This window comes from Medicago truncatula, chromosome 5 (genome assembly GCF_003473485.1).
Source record: "Medicago truncatula cultivar Jemalong A17 chromosome 5, MtrunA17r5.0-ANR, whole genome shotgun sequence".
Lineage (NCBI taxonomy): Eukaryota > Viridiplantae > Streptophyta > Magnoliopsida > Fabales > Fabaceae > Medicago > Medicago truncatula.
Window position 1 is genome coordinate 16710163 of NC_053046.1, and position 19037 is coordinate 16729199.

General features: G+C 30.6%; 1 protein-coding gene and 1 long non-coding RNA gene across 2 annotated transcripts; both read right to left on the reverse strand.

Annotated features, from left to right (window-relative positions):
- Positions 1-4258: 4258 nt before the first annotated feature.
- On the reverse strand, positions 4259-5410 carry LOC11413964 (aspartic proteinase CDR1). Its single transcript, XM_003613535.2, has one exon. The coding sequence runs from the start codon at positions 5408-5410 to the stop codon at positions 4259-4261; it is 1152 nt and encodes a 383-aa protein (XP_003613583.2).
- A 9967-nt stretch (positions 5411-15377) lies between these two features.
- Positions 15378-15842, reverse strand: LOC120580730 (uncharacterized). Its single transcript, XR_005646464.1, has 2 exons — positions 15718-15842; positions 15378-15554 (listed from the first exon to the last, which is right to left on the reverse strand). It is a non-coding gene; the product is annotated as an uncharacterized lncRNA (long non-coding RNA).
- Between the last annotated feature and the right edge of the window lie 3195 nt (positions 15843-19037).

Genomic DNA, 19037 nt, shown 5'->3' on the forward strand with positions numbered 1-19037 from the left:
ACTTGAATTAAGGGAGGATGTTAGTTTGTTTTAATTCAAGTTTAGTTTCAGTGATAATCACAATAAGTGGTTAATCACAAGTTTGTTTTAGTTTGTTATGAAGTTTGTTACAAGTTTGTTAGAGGTTAGCAAATAAGGTTGTTAGAGTTTGTTACATTGCTTGTGCTTCAAGCAACGTTTAGACTTGTATATAAGACCATTATCTTGTACATTCATAATATAGAATCAATAAAGATCATTTACAATTTTCATCATAACTTTCTTCTCTCTCAATTCTCTCTCTTATTCACATAAAACCTTAGAATCAGAAACTGCTTCTGAACTGCTTCTGAACAGTGCTTCTGAACTGCTTCTGAACAGTGCTTCTGAACAACTGCTTCTGAACAAAGCTTCCGCTTCTGATTTTCTGCGCTATCATCTTCCTCCTAAACTTGTTACTTTTGGAAAGTCTTGTGACTATAGTTCAAAAGCTAAGTAGGGAGATGATATTGTTGATGGTGATGTTGAAGATGGCTTGAATTCTGAGAAAAACTCTGTTGATATTGTTACCGGCTCTAATAATTCTGTTGAAGATGGTTTGAATGCTGAGCAGGGCCGTCCCTAAGAATTCGGAGGCTCGGCTCTGGGAATGAAAAGATGTCAGTGATAAAATCAAAACGTATTTTTTTTTTAAAAGAGTAAATGTTCTATTTATATTTTTTAAAAAATAAATATAAGGTGCCGTATATATGCGGTACACCCAAAGGTGAAAATGATTACCGTATACATGAGGAACCCCCACATAACACCAAAAGCAAGAGGACCTAATTCTAATAGACCTAAAAGACTAAAACAAGGGGACAAAAAAGGCTGGGGGTATTAAAAAAAGTTGGAGGGCAGTAATACTAATGGGTGTTAAAAAAAAATTGAGGCCCATGACTGAGGGAGGCCTAGCTCTATTGAGCTGTTTGCACCCCCTCAAAGCCGGGGCTGATGCTGAGAAAAGTATGGCTGTTGATGGTCCTTCTCCTTTTTTATCTGGCTGAATTAAAAGAGAATATGAAGGTTATTAAAAGGGCCTAATCTTACCATTGCAAAAGCTCGCACATGCCTCACTTTTTTTTTTTGCAATTTTTGATTTTTTTATTAGCTAATTAAACGCGCGGAATTAAAAATAAATACAAAATAAAAATAAATATACAGGTGGCGTGCCACATATGGTTGACTGAGTCAAAATTGACCTTTTGCAAAAGGGGTAGACGTGGGGTCACTTTTGCCATTTTTTTAATAGGGGGTCAAAATTGCAACTTTTGCAAACTTAAGGGACAAAAAGTGGGTTTAAGCCTAAAATAATTTAGATAAGTTCGAACCAAAGATTAAAAGTCGGGTAAATTAAATTACCGCACCGCAGCTTACTAGTATAGAGAATGTACTTCATTGAAGTAGGCGAACACACACATTTTGATATTAGTCTTGAAGGGTGTTATCCTTTTGAAAGCAATTAACTTAATATCTTGTTTAAAGGATTTTAAATTAAGTTTAATCTCGTTCACATGTGTATCGTATACACGTGTCTCTAAAGATATATGACATTCAAGTTCATTGATAGCAAGTATATGAAAACATATAAAACATACAGGCTAGCATACATCTAAAATATGAAAATAAAACATCTTATACATGTGTTAGCTAAACATACATTTCATGCATCACATACATAAATTAATAAAAATTAGATGGTTGACCTCCTAACGCGTATGAATTAAATAAAATAATTGATTACAATTATTTGTAACCAAAAAAAAAAAACTTCTCAAGCAATTGGTTCATATTGTTCATTCAAGATGAACATCAAAGTGTTGATACTTCACCAGTAATCAGTTCTGAAGTTCAAACAATCATTCAAATTCACATGACATCACTTGAAAAATTGAATTGACAATTCAACCAATAAGTCCTATATACTGATGTCGCATTAGAATTATATAGGGGTCTCAATTTTGAATGGCAAAATATGATTGCCTTTTATATTGGAATGTTCCCATTTACTTATTTAGGTGTAGTGTTCCACAAATGGAGTGTTAACTCGTAAACTTTTTCGAGTTTACATTTTTAGGTGTTAAAAATGTTTTAACTTGAAGGTGAACTCGGTTTTGGTGAAATTAGAATGTTTGACGAGTTTGACCGACTTAACACATGTTAAACTCGGTAAACTCGACCGAATTTCCGTTAAATAAAACATTTCATTTATTTTGGGCCCATTTTCTTGCAAAACCCAATTCTTTCTTGAAGTCCAAGGTACTGAAACGTTGTCATTGCAATTAAAATAACACATTACCTGACTTCTTCTGAAATTCTAAAACGTTATACTCTTCTCTGAGTTCTGAAACGACGAACACGGAAACACACAACAGTTAAGGTTGTGGTGGTGGCAAATTATTCTGACGTTGAAGATTATGACGCATGTTAGAATCTTAAAAAACTTATGAAGTTAATTTTGTATTTTGTTGTTAAGTTGACCATAATTTTATTTTGGTGGTCATGTATACTTTGCATTTATAATTAAATCATATTTCGCAATATTGACCTATTTGCAATATTATATTAGCTTACATATATAATGCATATAGTAAATTTTATATAATTTTAATTTTAGATACACTTGTACGAGTTCACGATTCGAGTGTAGATAAATAAAATGAGTCGAGGTACACTTTCGAGTTGCAAACTTTTTTAGAGTCTCGATTTTGAAAGGCAACCCAAAATATGCATATTTGCAACCAATTGCTAATAAAGTCAAAATCAAACTCGTAACTTGAAAAGATTATATCCTTGCTATTGTTGGTAGAGTGCCGTTAATCAAGACTGTAGTTCAAAATATGATTCTTCATTATATTTCCATCTACTCTTGGCCAGTAAGCTTACTTAAAGATATGGAAATGTGGTTGAGAAATTCATCTGGATTAGTCATAGAAATAGGGCTTCGAATTAGAGATTTGTCAAGTATCAATGAAGTAGCAAATATTATAAAGCTTTGTTTGGGATATCATTCAATCAGATTTGCAACAGTGGGTTCAATTTCTCAAAATTAGAGTAATCTGAAAGAAGAAAAAACAAGCTGGTTGCTTATCATGTTTTATCATCTGTTTTGAGAAGTGCAAAACACAATTTTTCTAAGCATTATGGTGAATACTTCTTGTCGGATTGACAATGGGTTGAATTATAGGTTCCAAACTATTTTGTAGCGTTCTGTTATGTTATTTTCATGATCATTCCTCTGAACAAAAATCAGTTGTAGGTGTAAGAATTCTACCAAGAAATTCAGTTATAAAATTGCGTATATAAATTAGTTATATCAATTTTCTTTTGGAGAATGTTAAACAGTGCCCTCAGGGTATTGGTTAAGCAACCAAAACAAATAACTTTTTATAAAAAGTAATGTAATTATTACTTAATCAAAAGTCAAAATTTATATTTTCAAGACAAATTTTCTATTTATAGTTTCATGAACCATTGTTTTGAGGGCACTAGTTAGCACGCCATGACAAACTTCTAGAATATTTATTGGCTTAATACATGCTTGGGTCCCTTAACTTATTTTTGAATTTCATTTTGGTCCCTTAACTTTAAACCGTCTCAATTTGGTCCCATAACTTTGCCTCCGTTTACCCAAGTAGTCCCTTCTATTAAAAAGTTAAGGGATCAAATTGAGACGGATTAAAGTTAAGGGACCAAAATGAAATTCAAAAATAAGTTAAGGGACCAAAGCATGTATTAAGTCATTATTTATTCTTAAACATTATGTCATACCACGGGTAGCACTTAGGTAACATAAATTTGGGTGACATTGGCCAATCACAATGTAACAATATTTGTGTTTCTCTCTCTTTTACAAGCATTGTGACATTCTGATTGGTCAATGTCACTCAACTCTATATCACTTAAGTGCTATCCGTCATACCACCTTCCTTTGTAATTAAACCATGATAAACTTCTAGATTAAATTTATTCAAAAGTAAGGCTCTATATGACATAATTATACTAGCTTTGTCGTGTATCACAATAGGTTATACGTTAGACATTAATCTTAAACATCACAACCAGGAAAAGAATACTCCTTTAACAATAAAAATCTTAAACAAAAATTATTTGAATATGTTATTTTTCAAACAGATAGAAATAAACTTGATCAAACACAAATAAAATATAAATATATCATCATGGAACGAAAATGAATTTATTATTAATTATTTCATAAATCACCAAAATTAAGAATAAATTAACTTTTGGTACAATCTGTGGGCTTAAAGGAGATAATATTTTTTTGGAGATCAAATCCAACCAAAAAGTTTTGTTGTGCTATGTTACCAATAATAGTACCAGGAAAATTTCCAACTGAAACAAAAGCAAAGCACACAACCTCATGATCAATTGGGTAAAAGGTATTTAGAGAATTCAAATGCACATCTGCCCCATTAAAATGTGCGGTGATTATTGGAACATCCAAGTTTTTTAATGTGGCTTTGTAACAAAGCTTGAATTGTTGATTAGGACTCTTAGCACGCTCTAACTTAACCATAGATGTCACTATAGATTCTAACCTAGAATAAACATTCTCTGGCAAAATAGTTAATGTTGTTCCCGAATCAATAATTGTATTTCCTAGATTATCATTTTTTGAGGTGGAGTTTTCAAATTTTATAATGTGGTCTCCCACACTCAATGCATTCAAAGTTGTGGAGTAACCGATTTCACCTGCTGTTATGGGAGTTGAGACAGTCCCAACACCAGAAACCACTGATTTATCTCCAAAGTGTAGTTTGCCTGAGATACCTTCATTTGAAAATAACGGAACCAAACAATATGAAAATTTTCCACCAATCGAAGAATTCAATTGGGATATAAAAGACAAAGGTCCACGTCCAAGACCAATATTTCCGGATACATATCCCTCAAGTGGACCCTTATTTCTATGGCCGCATCCTATTACAATATTTTTAAATGAGATAGGAGTGTCATTATTAGAGTTCAAAGTAAGAGTGTCTATACTAAGATCTCCTTGGGAATATGCCTCACCACCATATGTAAAACTATATTCACATACCTTTTTATCATCGGAAGAGCAATGCGTATTTTCTACATTTTTGCATTTGGGAGAAGAGCAAGGAATGGTTTTATAGGTTGAAGATTTTGAAGGGTCAAACATTGGTGATGTTGTGTTGAAACATGGTTTACACGGATTACATTGAAACCAAATATTATCATTGGCCGTATCCATAACACCGTAAAGTTGAAATGGTGGGGTACCAATTAAAAAACTTATTATATAACCATCACCCATAAACGGTGATACAACAATATTTGGCACCTTATTTGGGGGAAAAGAAAACACATGGTTAAGATAATGAACACGATTGGTGGAATGCTTCATGTTATTTGACATTCGTTGGAAATGACTTTCTGCAGTATTGTAGAATGGTGATTTTGAAGAGATTGGATGGATAAGTTCTACACTGAAGCCATTGTTTTGAGTCTTAGAGACAGATACTCTACAAAAGCAAAAAAGTAGAAGAAGAGATGAATAAAATCTCATTGTTGTGATGACAAACTAGATGGAATCAATATATGTGGTTTTGTGACCATGAATGCATTGATAAGTTGTATTTATAGGATCATAATTCCACAATTATATTATTATAGTATAATGTAATTTTAAAATATTAAATTGTAGCCAAAAGTATATTTTTGACTGAATATGAATCATAATTTATTTTTCCTTTACAATGCGATATAATTCCTATTACTAGTATTATTTTTTTAATTAGAACTTCTATTACTAATAATTTTGGAAAATTATTCATTAAATGTAAGACTCAAAATAGAAGAAGAGATGAATAAAATCTCATTGTTGTAATTATTTAACTGCTATAAAAGTAATTTTGGAAAATTATTCATTAAAATGTAATTGCGGAAACTCATAAACTTTTTGATTTAGAAAATAAAAATATTAATTATTGTTATCTCTTTATTAAATGTGACTTAAACCGTGCTATTGAATACTATACTAGTTTAACAAATCTCTGGGTGAAATAAATTCAGTTAAATGTGTAGTTGACTTAAACTATGCTATATAGGAAATAAATACTACTAGTAATTTTTTCCATGCACAATGCTCTAAAATATTTATTTCATTAAATAAAAAATCGATATCAACAATAAAATCCAGGAAATATAATATGATACGACTAAAAAAATGTATTAATATTATATTTTATACTTATTTAAGTAATAAACTTTCCTTAAGAAAAAATTAATAAAGTTGATCATACAACAACTAATAAAAAAGTTAGCCTTCATAAAGTTGTTTGTTTAACTTTGTGTTAGCGTTTACGGTTTAGTAGTTCTATTTATGATGTATATTTATGTAATATACCTATTTAGACTAATATTAAAAATCATTTATTGTTTACAGAAGCCTATAGAACAAGTCTTAAATATCTAAATACCCTTGTTACTTATTGTCTAAGTAACCATAAATCAAGCCCATGGCGGACTATAAATATAATCCTTGAGAGCCTTCTCAAGGCAGATCAATTCAATACAAACCCTAATACTATTGTTATACTTTTTGCAAGTACAATCATCTTTGACTAAAGGGTATGTTCTTTCCAGACCAGAAAATTAGACTTTGCATTGGTAATTTACTTTTGGATAATGCTAATATGTGTCATAAAGACACATGTTAATGATTTCATAAATGATAATTATTTAATTAAAAACATTAATTTTAAATTATTTGAGAATTAAATTGGCATAATTTTAAAGATATAATTTCTACTTTAAGTTTCTTAACCTACTCTCTATGTTTTTAATTTTAAGCAAATTTTGACTTTTGAAAATTGAATGAATCTAAAAATAAAAAAAGAAATTATAATTAAAAACGGAGGGAGAATGCCCTAAGAAGACATGTTAGTATTTCCTTTGCTTGTATATACATACACTTTTTGAAACTCCAATTGAAGCTTAGCCTAGGTTCTTTTAAGAATATATATTTTGACACAGCCGAAAGGAATAAGAATATAGCAACGATAAATATTCTCTAATTCACTGCACTTTAGATGATATTCTACGTGGTAGTTTCATGAAGTTCACATTGCAATCTATCTCTACGGTCAAATAAAGATAAGAAATAATCTAGCACAAACACAATCAAAAGTATAAGGTGTTTAATATCACACGTGTGTTCTAGATTTTTTTATTAAGGAATGTGTGTTCTAATTGTGTATAAAAACAAAAAATGAAAAATTACAAGACAAACAAATAAACCAGTAGCATATGTTCTTTGTTTAATTACTTTCATGACCCACTTCAAATATGACATGATTAAAATACCAATCACATTTTCGTCAATATCATCACTAACAAGTGTCAATATTGAGGGTCACTTTATTCGAATGGAATACATAAGAATCTCACTGAATTTTCAAAAGTGTTCTCGATCAAGTGCAGAATAATGACCAAAGAAATATATTTAAAAGATAAAAAAAATTATATCAAGATGTCATTAGATTCCAGTAATCGAAGGTGTTATAGAATAAGAATTTATGTTGGTAGTTGTAATAGTTGGTTGTTAGAACTTTACGTATATATGTTTTCATTCACAGAATTGGTCGGATTTTATTTTTTTGAAGGAGAATTGGTCGAGTTTATATTGGCTAAATATCTTTTGGACCATATGAGATGAATATGTCAAAGAATATGTCACATATTCTATATTTATCGTCATTTTTTTACGACTGTAGCAATTAATTAGTGTGTGTTTCAGTTTTCTATCTTTATCTATATTCTGTTTACATGCACAAGAATGAACGTTATCTTATATTTTCCTAGGTCTAGACATATCGTCATGTGATTTTGCATGTCATCTCTACATTTTTCCTTATTTCGAATTGTGATTATTTTTGTCGAATTGTTGTCACATTTTTTTAATTTAATTACTTTGTTAGTCTTTGAACTGTGCAAAAGGTTTCTTAAATAAACTCCTAAACTAAAAGAACCTGTATCAAGTATCAACTATCAAGTCTTGAACTAATATATGTTTTTTAGTTAGATTGTTTTACTACATTATTTTCTTTATCTTATTTTTTTACAAATTAACCAAAACATTCATTTATTGATTAAAATGATTATTCTATTACATTATTGTTAGTCAACCGTTAATAAAAATTTACGTGTTATATAAAGATATTTCATAATTTAAAATTTGCAATTGAATAGTTAGCTCCCTAACCTATTTAAGAAACATTGATAATCCGGCATGGTAGGGGGGATGAAGATGTGGAATTTTTTTTGTCATTCAACTCTCTTGAGGAAATGAAGCATAGGGTATGGGGTGTGGTTGATTAGTTGGGTTGGCTAAATTATGTATTTTTTCGTTTGGTGGAATTGACTTTTAATATTATATACAAAATATACAGATTAATTACTCTATAAAATGTACATTTTTTTAATAAGAAATCATATATTATTAAAAGCAAGCCAATACAAGAAGTGCAAGACCGACAATTGTTGGAACACTAGTGCAAATGAGTGGAAGTTTAAAAGAGTAAACATAACATCTCACATAGACTGAAATTAGTGTTGTGTGAATTGAAAAAACATCTCTTATAGGATAGATCACATATATTTTTTTTGAGAGAGGATAGATCATATATATTAGTAGTGTGTAGTGCGCGTGTGTGTATATATATATATATATATATATATATATATATATATATATATATATATATATCACACGCATGACAACAACGCCGTCGTCTAGCTGGACCTGGGCCAAAAAGTTTTTTTTTTTTTTTAGCAGTGCTATTAAGCATGACACAAAAACCAACGACAAACCCACAACTTCTCAAATTAGTGGATGACAAACAAAACATGGAGGAGAGAGAATAAAAGAAGCTTTGTACCGTTTGCATCCAAGGGTTGTAAAGCGTCGTGCTGTTTTCATGCTTGTTTGTTGTCGTGCCATCAAGCATATTCTTTTTTTTTATCACTTAAAAATTCTTCTTATTCGACGTTTGTTACTTGAACTGATCCGCGAGTTGCTTGATTTTTAAGTTTACTTAATTCTTAAGTTTCTTCAGTTTAGTTACAAACTTTCCCTATAAAATGAGAGGGCTCGCGTATTTCATTTGGAACACTGAAAAGAATTCTGAAACTTCGAATATTTTTCTTCTCTTCATCTTTTCTTTCTGTCCTTTTGGTTTCGAGTGATATTTGTATCATTTTAAGTGCTATCCATACCATATTAAGGGTGTTATAGGTAGGCTTCCATTTTTTAGTGGGTGTATATTATGACTTGTAGTTTAGTTTTGTATGATTTTAATTGTGTATCATCGATTCATCTTCAACCTTTAATAATGATGTTGAGCTTCATGATTTAATAGATTGACCTATTTATAAAAATACATTAATCAAAGAAAAACCTTAATTTAGCATGAATTTATGATATAGAAAAACATGTTCATTTATCCAAATGTCAAAGATACAATTAATCAACGAAATAGACACCTACAACAATTTAGATTCTAAGTAATAATACACACACATACTATACCTTATCTATTTTAGTCAAAGTTAGCAACAAGGTATACCATACGCACCCAAAGGAGAAAAGATTGAAAAAAAATGCCGACGCTTAAATGGATAAAGGCCATACACACCATAGAAAATTGTTCGAAAGAAATTTGTCGCATGAGAATTGATTACAACAACCAATGTGGGACACCAATTCCCTCTTTTAGAATACAGCATGTTAACTATGGGGGTCATGCTATTATATGTGTCAAGGATACGTGTTAAGGAATAAAAAAAAACAATTTTTTTTTGGTATACGAACATGTGTTTAAGGATATATGTTAACATTTTCAATTTATAACTATTTATAAAATCGAGAAGATGTTTATTGTTTTGAGGAGGTCGATCGAATCAAATGAGCTATAATTAAGTAAAACTTTATTTTATGTATTTAATTTGGTTATAAAACTAAAATATTAAACTAGTTTTGGAAAAAAAATAATGATCAATACCTTCGAATCTGTTCTTCATTTTATCCTTTTAGAAGGGTTATATACCTTCCATTCGTGATGATGTGATACCTTTCCTATTCCTATATCATAGTCATAAGTCGTAACACATGCATGTATTAATATACATGTTCTTTCTGCTTAGCATTTACTTTTAATTGTCTCTATTATGGAGAACTAATGGCTTGTATTTCAATCTGTCCATAATGTGGCATGCATTGGATTGGTTAAAATGCTTTGTCAAAAGAGATAAGGTTAGGCTCAGAATATCAAATTTCTGGTTATTAAACACTTTGCAATTCCACAATAGATAAATATTACTCCTTCATTATTTTGACATTTGGATATGAAGGATTTTGTTCTCCATGTTTATATTATTTAATGCACCATTCATTTCATTATGCCCCATACTCATCATCAACGTAATTATACGGAATTTTTTAAGTTTGACCAAAGCACTCGAATAATTATTAATTAATTAATTAAAACAATGGTTGGATCAATTAGAGAATTGGACCACACACTTGACCACGTGTATATATGCGTACTTACCAGCTTATCGTAAAAAAGATTAGAGTGGTCATTATGTATATTAAATGGTTATAATTTTGAACAGTCAACCATGTGTTTACCCGTGTGTTTGGTAAATAAGAAGACTAGTTTTAAAATGTTATTTGCAGGATCAAACTAGAAATTTTAAGACATGTTGCATAATGATTTCCAAGAAAATGTATGAACATTCATCATATTCATGAATTTGCTTATGAACAAAATGAAAAAAAATTGTTTTATGATGAAGATAATTGTCTTTCGACATGAATCAACAATGTGTTTGAAGATTAAAAATTAAAAGACTTAAAATTCTAAAGGCAAAAAAACTTAAAGAAAGATAAATTGTATTGCATTGAAATGTAAGTGGTTCATCAAATCTTTACCTAAATTCTATGACTCTTTTCTCTCTACGATGTGTACTTTGAGTTTTAGAATCTGTAAGAGTAATTCGTGCCCCGTTTTTCCTATAAAGAACTACTATATATAAGAGAAAATAACTAGTCAGACTAGCGGCTAGAAACTACATCTTTTCGACAACTTTAGCATGCTCTCCACGTGTCTCAACGATAAGCCTTGCATCTTCAAAGAAATTAAACCCTTCTTCTAGTCGAAAACCCCATACCTGTCAAAATCAACTGGATGTCGAAATCTGCATGTTAATCTGGACTTAGAGAAATTTGTAGCTTTAGCCACCATCTTATATGTCGAAATACATAAAAGAAAATATAGTCTAACACAATGACATTGAGAAAATTCAATACAATACATGATCCGAGTTGTTCAAAATGCATGCACGGGCATGCTAAGTTCTCGACCACATCATTTCTCTGTCACCAACAGATACAAATATTCTTCACCATCTCTCTAACTTTGGAAACATCTTTTGTCATTGTTTTTCAATGGATTTATGGCACTATATCCACTCATCTTCTTCATACAATCATTGAATGTGACTATACCTCGAACTTTGGAAACATCATTGTTTTTCAATGACTCTTCCTCCTTTTTACAATATACATATAGAGAGAGCATCTGGTGAGACCTCTTATTTATTTTGAGAAATGAGAACAATCATTTATGTAACATAAATTTATTTAAGAATGTGTTTGTAAACTAATTTCATGTAATATTGAAAACATGTACTTTAATTATTAATTTTCTATAGATCTATTTCACGTAACAACACGAGAGTAATTTCCTTTTTCTCCAAATAAACAAAATCACATGATTAATCTTTTTTGCTTTCCTTATCCAACTTTTTAATTTTGTTTTTTATCTTTTTTATTTGAAATGATTGTTTTTATCTTTTGAAAAATAATATCATAGCATATTAATCAATGAAATTAATAATCATAATATTAAATATATTATATATTTGTCAAGGTTTTTTATTGTAATTAATTTTAAAAAATGTAAACAAATTTAGAAGATACTTTTGAATCCCACCAGATGTCATGTTTCTCCGCATCACCCTTAAGGTCATATGTGCAATACGGGTAAAAGGTCGTGACTCCTCTAGGTTCCAACACACTTTGGTATTGTTATTAAAGCGGGGACTTAAACTCTCACATGTAATTGAAGACAAATGTTAAAATTTCTAAATTTTCATTTACTGGAACCACAATGCACACAAATCTTACAACCTAATTAAACACATACCCTAATTATTTCTAATTAATTAAAGACATTAGAATAAAACTCATATGTAACGGTTCTGATTAAAGGAAGACTCTAATCTCAACCCTAATCTAAAATTAGTCCACGGGCTAGGTATGTCACACTCCCTAGTGAGAGAAAGCATTGTTGCGAGAAACATATGAAAATTAAATATAACTTATATCATAATTGAATAAACTACCTGCGTTAATAAAACTCAACAAATAAATAGAGGTCCATCTTAGAAGCCTAATCAAACGGTGTTTAATTACTCATGGTAACAAAATGCATTATTAGAAAAGAAAAAAATGCTCTAAGAACAAAGTTGAGGAGGTGTTAGGCCTCTGATGCACCACGAGATTGTCTTCCTCTTGATCTGCCAAGTCATGAATGAATATTTATGTGTGGAAGGATCTATGTTTATAGGCATATTCCCTATGAGGTTTAGGTTGAATTTTTGGCTTTTTCTCTCAACTTGCGGGAAAAAATACAGCAAAAAGTTGTATTTTCTCGAAACAGTGTGCACATAAAACCACGGGTGGGGCGCGTAAGACCATGTGTGGGACTTGTGGCAGCCTGACATAGAGTAGGTATCTATCCCATGCATTTGGGGCATGTGAGCTATGGGTAGGGCGCGCAGCTTCAGTTGTACATTAGGATTTTGCCTTTTTTTCGTCATTCTTCGAGTGTCTTCAGAACTTTCTTAAACATTGATAACCTTTCTTCCATGTCTTCCAAAATGTTCATGAGGTCCCTTGTTTTCCAAATTACATGATTTCTAAATAAAAGACTCAAAACAATTATAAAATTGTTGGTTTAGGGAAGAAACAAAATGTTCCTTAAACCATGAGCAATTTCTCTAAAAATCCTCTATAATGACTCAAATGTCTAATAAAATGATTAAAATACATACTAAAAATAATGTAAGATGACATGTGTCTAAATTATTGTAAGAAGAAGTTGAAGCACATACATAAGTTTGAGATGAAATAATGATTTTTCCCACTAATTTCACTTCAAAATAATTGCAACGCAAAATTGAAAATCCCTTTCAATTATTTTTGTCTCTTACATATAAATAATCATAAATTGAGATTTCAATATTCATAATGAATTATGAATACAATAGCGTAATTCAACAACATACTATTCATTTATTCCTTCAAAAAAAAAATACTATTCATTTATATTTTTATTTTTATTTTTTAATAGAATGTTACAGGAATCGCCTAAAAATGAGAAAAGTTAAAATCAAGTTTATTAGGAACAAAAACTATAAATTTTGCATTTACTAAAGATTGTGATTTAAAAGGTTTCATTGGCATATACAATTTATTGTCTAAGCTCTAAGGATGGAATCTTGAATGCAGAAAACAGGATTGTAAGGAATATGCGACATAGTAAAAAAAATAAGTATATAATTCCATATTGTTCTCGTTGTCCTGTCTTCTTATCAAGACATTAAGAAGAGCCAAACTAAGTATTTTTCCTCATTTTGTTTGAATCTAATTCTTCTTTAACCTAAAAATAAAAAATTTGATAAAATATTTAGTTAATATAATGATTAGTAACAATATTATCATTAAATATAATTTGGATGCATAACTTTATTTTCTCTTTTTCTTCTTTTATTTTTGATAATTCACAGACCTTAGCAAGAAATATACATGCATCCCCGCTTGAAGATTATTTTTTTCCCTTAGTATCCCCAATGTTCTGAAAATTACTTGAAAGAGTTTAATCATTTATATTCTTTTTCTTAAATTCTTTCAAATAATTTTTAGGACTTTGATGTATGAATGAAAACAATAATATTCAAGCAGGGGATCCATGGTATACATCCTGTTAAGGTTTCTAAATTATAAAAACAAAAACAAAAACAAAAAAAGAAGAAAAAGAGAAAATAAGGTTATCCATCCAACTTATATTTAATGATAATATTATTACTAATCATTATCTTGACTAAATATTTCATCACGGTTTTTTATTTCTATGTTAAAGAAGAAGATTCAAACAAAAAGAGGAAATATACTTTGTTGGGTGCTTCTTCATGTGTTGATAAGAAGACATAGAACAACGAGAACAATTTGAAAGCATAAAAGATTTGTTTTTACCATGTTGCATATTTCCGACGAGTTTCACTTTTTGCATTCAAGATTTTATCCTTTCAACTTAGAGACAATACATTATACAAAATAAATAGTTTATGTTCCTAGAAAAGTTGATTTCAATTGTTTCTCTTTTGTAGGTGATTCATGTAACATCATATAAAACAATACAAAAGCAATATAAATGAAGAATATATTGTTAAATTACTCAATTGTATTCGTAATTCATTCTGAGTATTAAAATTTAAATTTTGTATTTTGTTCAAGAAACAAAAATAAACAAATAAATGGATTTTCAATTTTATGTTGGAACTATTTTCTACCGAAATTAGGAAGAAAAAACATTGTTGTTTCATCTCTTATTTTTGTATATCCTTCAACTTCTTATTACAATACAAAATATATGTGTTAATGAAATTGGTTTTACCCTATAAAATTTATTTCATTAAATAACCATTTAAATTGTAAGATAAAAATTACCTAACTTACTATTTCGTAGAAATAATAGACTTTTTCATTGCATTTGTTTTTTTGAAAAATATTCATTGTTGGAGTAGTATAAAACTTAGGCTAAATTCATGATGATAAAATTAACTAGAACTTAGTGTTTAGAGTCGATAATTTCCTGAGTGGATGGAAAAGCAATCTTCTCATTTCTAAGCAAGTTAAAATGATAATATAATTAAAATAATATTGTGTGCTAGAAGGATTATTATAAAAGTATGTTTATATGGAATACTTGTATTCCCCACCTAAGCGCTTCAAACAAGACATCAATCAAGCATATCTTCTTTGATACCTAAAATGGTTAATGTAAGGGGTCAATTTATGATTCTATATGAGATCATCTAAACTCATTAAATTGTCATAAAATGAATAATGAAGTACTTTTTTTTTTTTGACAAGTTAAAAAGAGGTGCAACACAAGTATAATAATGAAGTACTTATCAAATAGAAAAAATAACCCAAAGAGAAATGTAAATGTAATAAAAAAACATTTTATCAAAATAAAAGCTTGATATATTAATGATCTGGAAAATCATCCCATAACAATGAAGAAATTTGTCACACATTTCCGAAAAGCATCATACTTCTCACTAATTTGCCTCACAATTCCAAAAACATCATAATTTCCGAAAAGCGCCAACTTGCAACAAAGGTTCTTCCATTCATACTGCATGATAGGTGATTAAACTATATAATTATAAGCACGAAGATCTACGGACCCACAAATAATTTTCATAAGGATTTAGATTTGAATCTTAAAAAGATCTAACCTTAATATTAGAGACAAATTATAGATGAAGAAAGGACAATAAAAAAAATGGTATACATACCTTACCTTTAGCGTCAAAAGAAATTGGAAAAAGAGTGAAAAATTTATGATTTTTTTTATCAACGAAGATAGAGATAGTGATGATGAAAGTGGCTCGAGTTTTAGACACACACACACACACAGAGAGAGAGAGAGAGAGAGAGAAAGAGAGAGAGAGAGGGGGGGGGGAGGGAGAGGGAGATGGAGGGAGAGAGAGTTGAGAGAAATGTGTGTGATAGAAAGACAATTTATAGAATCAATCTTGTGCAACAGATATGAAGATATGACGTAGTGTTGCCAATGAGAAGGAGGGATAAATTGTCAAATCCAATGGGATGATAGGTGATTTGTCATAGCCAATAAGAAGAAAAGATAATTGTTATATCCAATGAAAAGATAGGTGAGTTGTCATCTTATAATCTAAACAAATATTTTTTCATGAAACATTTGATTTTGCCATTGCTGTATTTACATTAGGGTTGGACAACATTTTAGCAAACCGGCTCAATCCAGCCGAACCGTCTGGCCTGTTTGGCAACAAGCGGTCCAATCGGTTTAAACAGGTCCAACGGATTAGAGAATTGGGTTTGTTTGGATAGTATTGGTCGGTTTCGGTTGGGCCAATCCATCCCAACGAAAATCAAACTCGACTGCATTTAAACTTGTTAAGAGGCCCAATATCTGATCCAATTTGCCAAGACCAATTATTTCACTCAACATATGACAAAACCATAGCCGCCGCTCAGTTATCTCTCTCTCTCTCTCTCTCTCTCTCTCTCTCTCTCTGTGTGTGTGTGTGTGATTCACTTATTCCTCTTCAGACTCAACACTTTGAGTTCCAGAATCTTCATCTTCATCCATTATCTTCATCATTGACCTTGTTTTGCATCTGCATCCACACATCCAAACTATTTTCAACCAACACTTCTTTCATCCTTCTTTTACATCATAATCTACACATAAATCAATTGATCTCAAAATCTCCATCTTCATCATTCTTTTGTTTTGAATTTGAAAATGGAGGATTGAATTTGAAATCTAGTAAAATACAAACATAAGCTTGTAGATGTGATTTTCAACCTGACATATTAAAGTTACTCTCTCTCTGAAACATTATAGTTTGAGTTTCATTCGAAAGACCACCACACTCAACAATTTTTTTTTTATCAAATCATGAATCTTATTAAATAATGTTTTGTTGATGTCAAACTGTGACAAACCACCTGCCCCAACTGACAACCACCGAAACCGATGTCACAGGTTGGTGGAATTGGGTGGGATGTTCTCAACCATGGTTTGTTACGGATTGAGGTTTTTCACCCGAAAATCGCACGCACTTGACTGATGTCCAGCCCTAATTTACATGTTGTCGCATGTCGTATTTTGATTTTCTTATATTTTCCCATAAAATCTCAATCTCATCTCACACTCACAAACACACACACACACACACACTCTCTCTCTCTCTCTCTCTCTCTCTCTCTCAAATCAAAATCTCTATCCCTCATTTATTTTCTTTCACTCATCTCCATCGATCAGAGAGTCTCACAATCTCTATTCCCAAATAACTCATTTCCCCCACTTTCTTATACATGGCTCTCTCTTTCTATCTTCACTTAACTTTCGCCATTGTTTTATGATTCCTACTTGATTTTCTGCGATCTTACACTTGGAGATTTCATAATATAATTCTTTAGTTGTGTACTTATCTTTCCTCTAATCTATTACTTTAATTTTATTCAATCCTTCAATAAATTACAACGGATTTTAAATATTAGAGATTTAATAGTTACGATCTACAAATCTGCTTCGTCTTCATCCTTTTGTAGGCCACTACACTTTTAAGTCCTCTGATCTTTCCATCAATTAAAAATAGTTTGATATGTTAGGGAAAAATGGAAGATCTATTAGAATAAGTTTTTCCTTTTTATGTATCTCTGTTATTGTTTTTTTTTTTTTTTTATGTTATTGATTCATTTCTTTAGTATTATAATTTTTTTTTATTTGTGTATGTGTATAAGGTTGTGATTTTATTAGTACAAAACGTGCGTCTTCTCCTTCAATCCGAAAGTATGAAATAGAGATTAAATCAATAAGCATTTTATAGTATGTATTTAATGTTGCCCTCTTTCAGTTTTAGATATGCTCATTGCGTGTTTGAAAAAATATTGCAGTGAGATGGTACAAATTAAGGAAAACACGAGAAAAAATTAAGTGTTTTGAGTTGTCATGTCGTGAAATCGTCATTTCTAGCCATGCTGTTTTTGATGAAAATATTTTTCCCATTCTCTACTTCTTATGCTCTTGGGTGTTCACACTATGATTTTTTCGATACAACTGATACACCTTTTCCATACTCACAATTTTACCCTACATTACAACATCCTAATAACAACCATACCTCCACCACAACGACTACACCTCAACCAACGCTAGCTAGTCAAACATCTCCCGACACCACGACTACACCTCAACCGACATCACCTATACCACAACAAAAGTCAATTAATACTACAAACAACACCACTCTCCAACCCATCCTTACATTTAACACGCCTTCTGCCCCTTACATACCTACACCTACCGATTCTCTAACTAATCCTCCACTCTCTCCTTAAACAACCACATGAACAAAACATGACATTTTTAAACTGTACCAACTTTTTAATTTTCATGCATCTAATCATACCATAACTTATCCTTTTCCTACCAATCCCATTAATGGATTATATGATCATAACTGGGAAATGGTTATCAAAGGCGAATATGATGCTCTGATTGAAAATATGACATGTGATTTAGGCCACATCCAGCTAATGCTAATATTATTCCAAGTTTATAGATTTCAGACATAAGAAGAAATCATATGGTTCCTTTGAGAGATACAAAGCTCGGTTAGTGGGAAATGGCTTTAATCAACATATTGGTGTAGATTTTGATGAATCTTTCAGTCCATTAGTTAAAACAACGACTGCACAAATGGTTCTAAGCATTTCTATTTCAAAATCATGGTGTCTATATCAATTAGATGTAAAAAATTTCTTCTTAATTGGAAATATCAGTGAAATTGTATACATGTACCAATCTCTCGGTTTCGTGATCTTCAACAATCTAATTATGTGCGCTTGATGAGGAAGTCTTTGTATGGTATTAAACATGCATCCTGTGCTTGGCACCAACGTTTTATTGAACTTGTTTCTACATTAGGTTTTTCTTATAGTGTTTGTGATCATTCATTATTCATCTATCATAGTAGCAATGACGCAGCCTACATTCTTCTTTATGTTGAAGCTATCATTCTTAGCAATTCATCAGATACCCTTCTTCGCTCTATCATGTCTA

What these genes read in the sequence shown, in the direction of transcription:
- LOC11413964 (XM_003613535.2), bottom strand. Translation starts at nt 5,410, where the DNA reads ATGAAGCATTCCACCAATCGTGTTCATTATCTTAACCATGTGTTTTCT.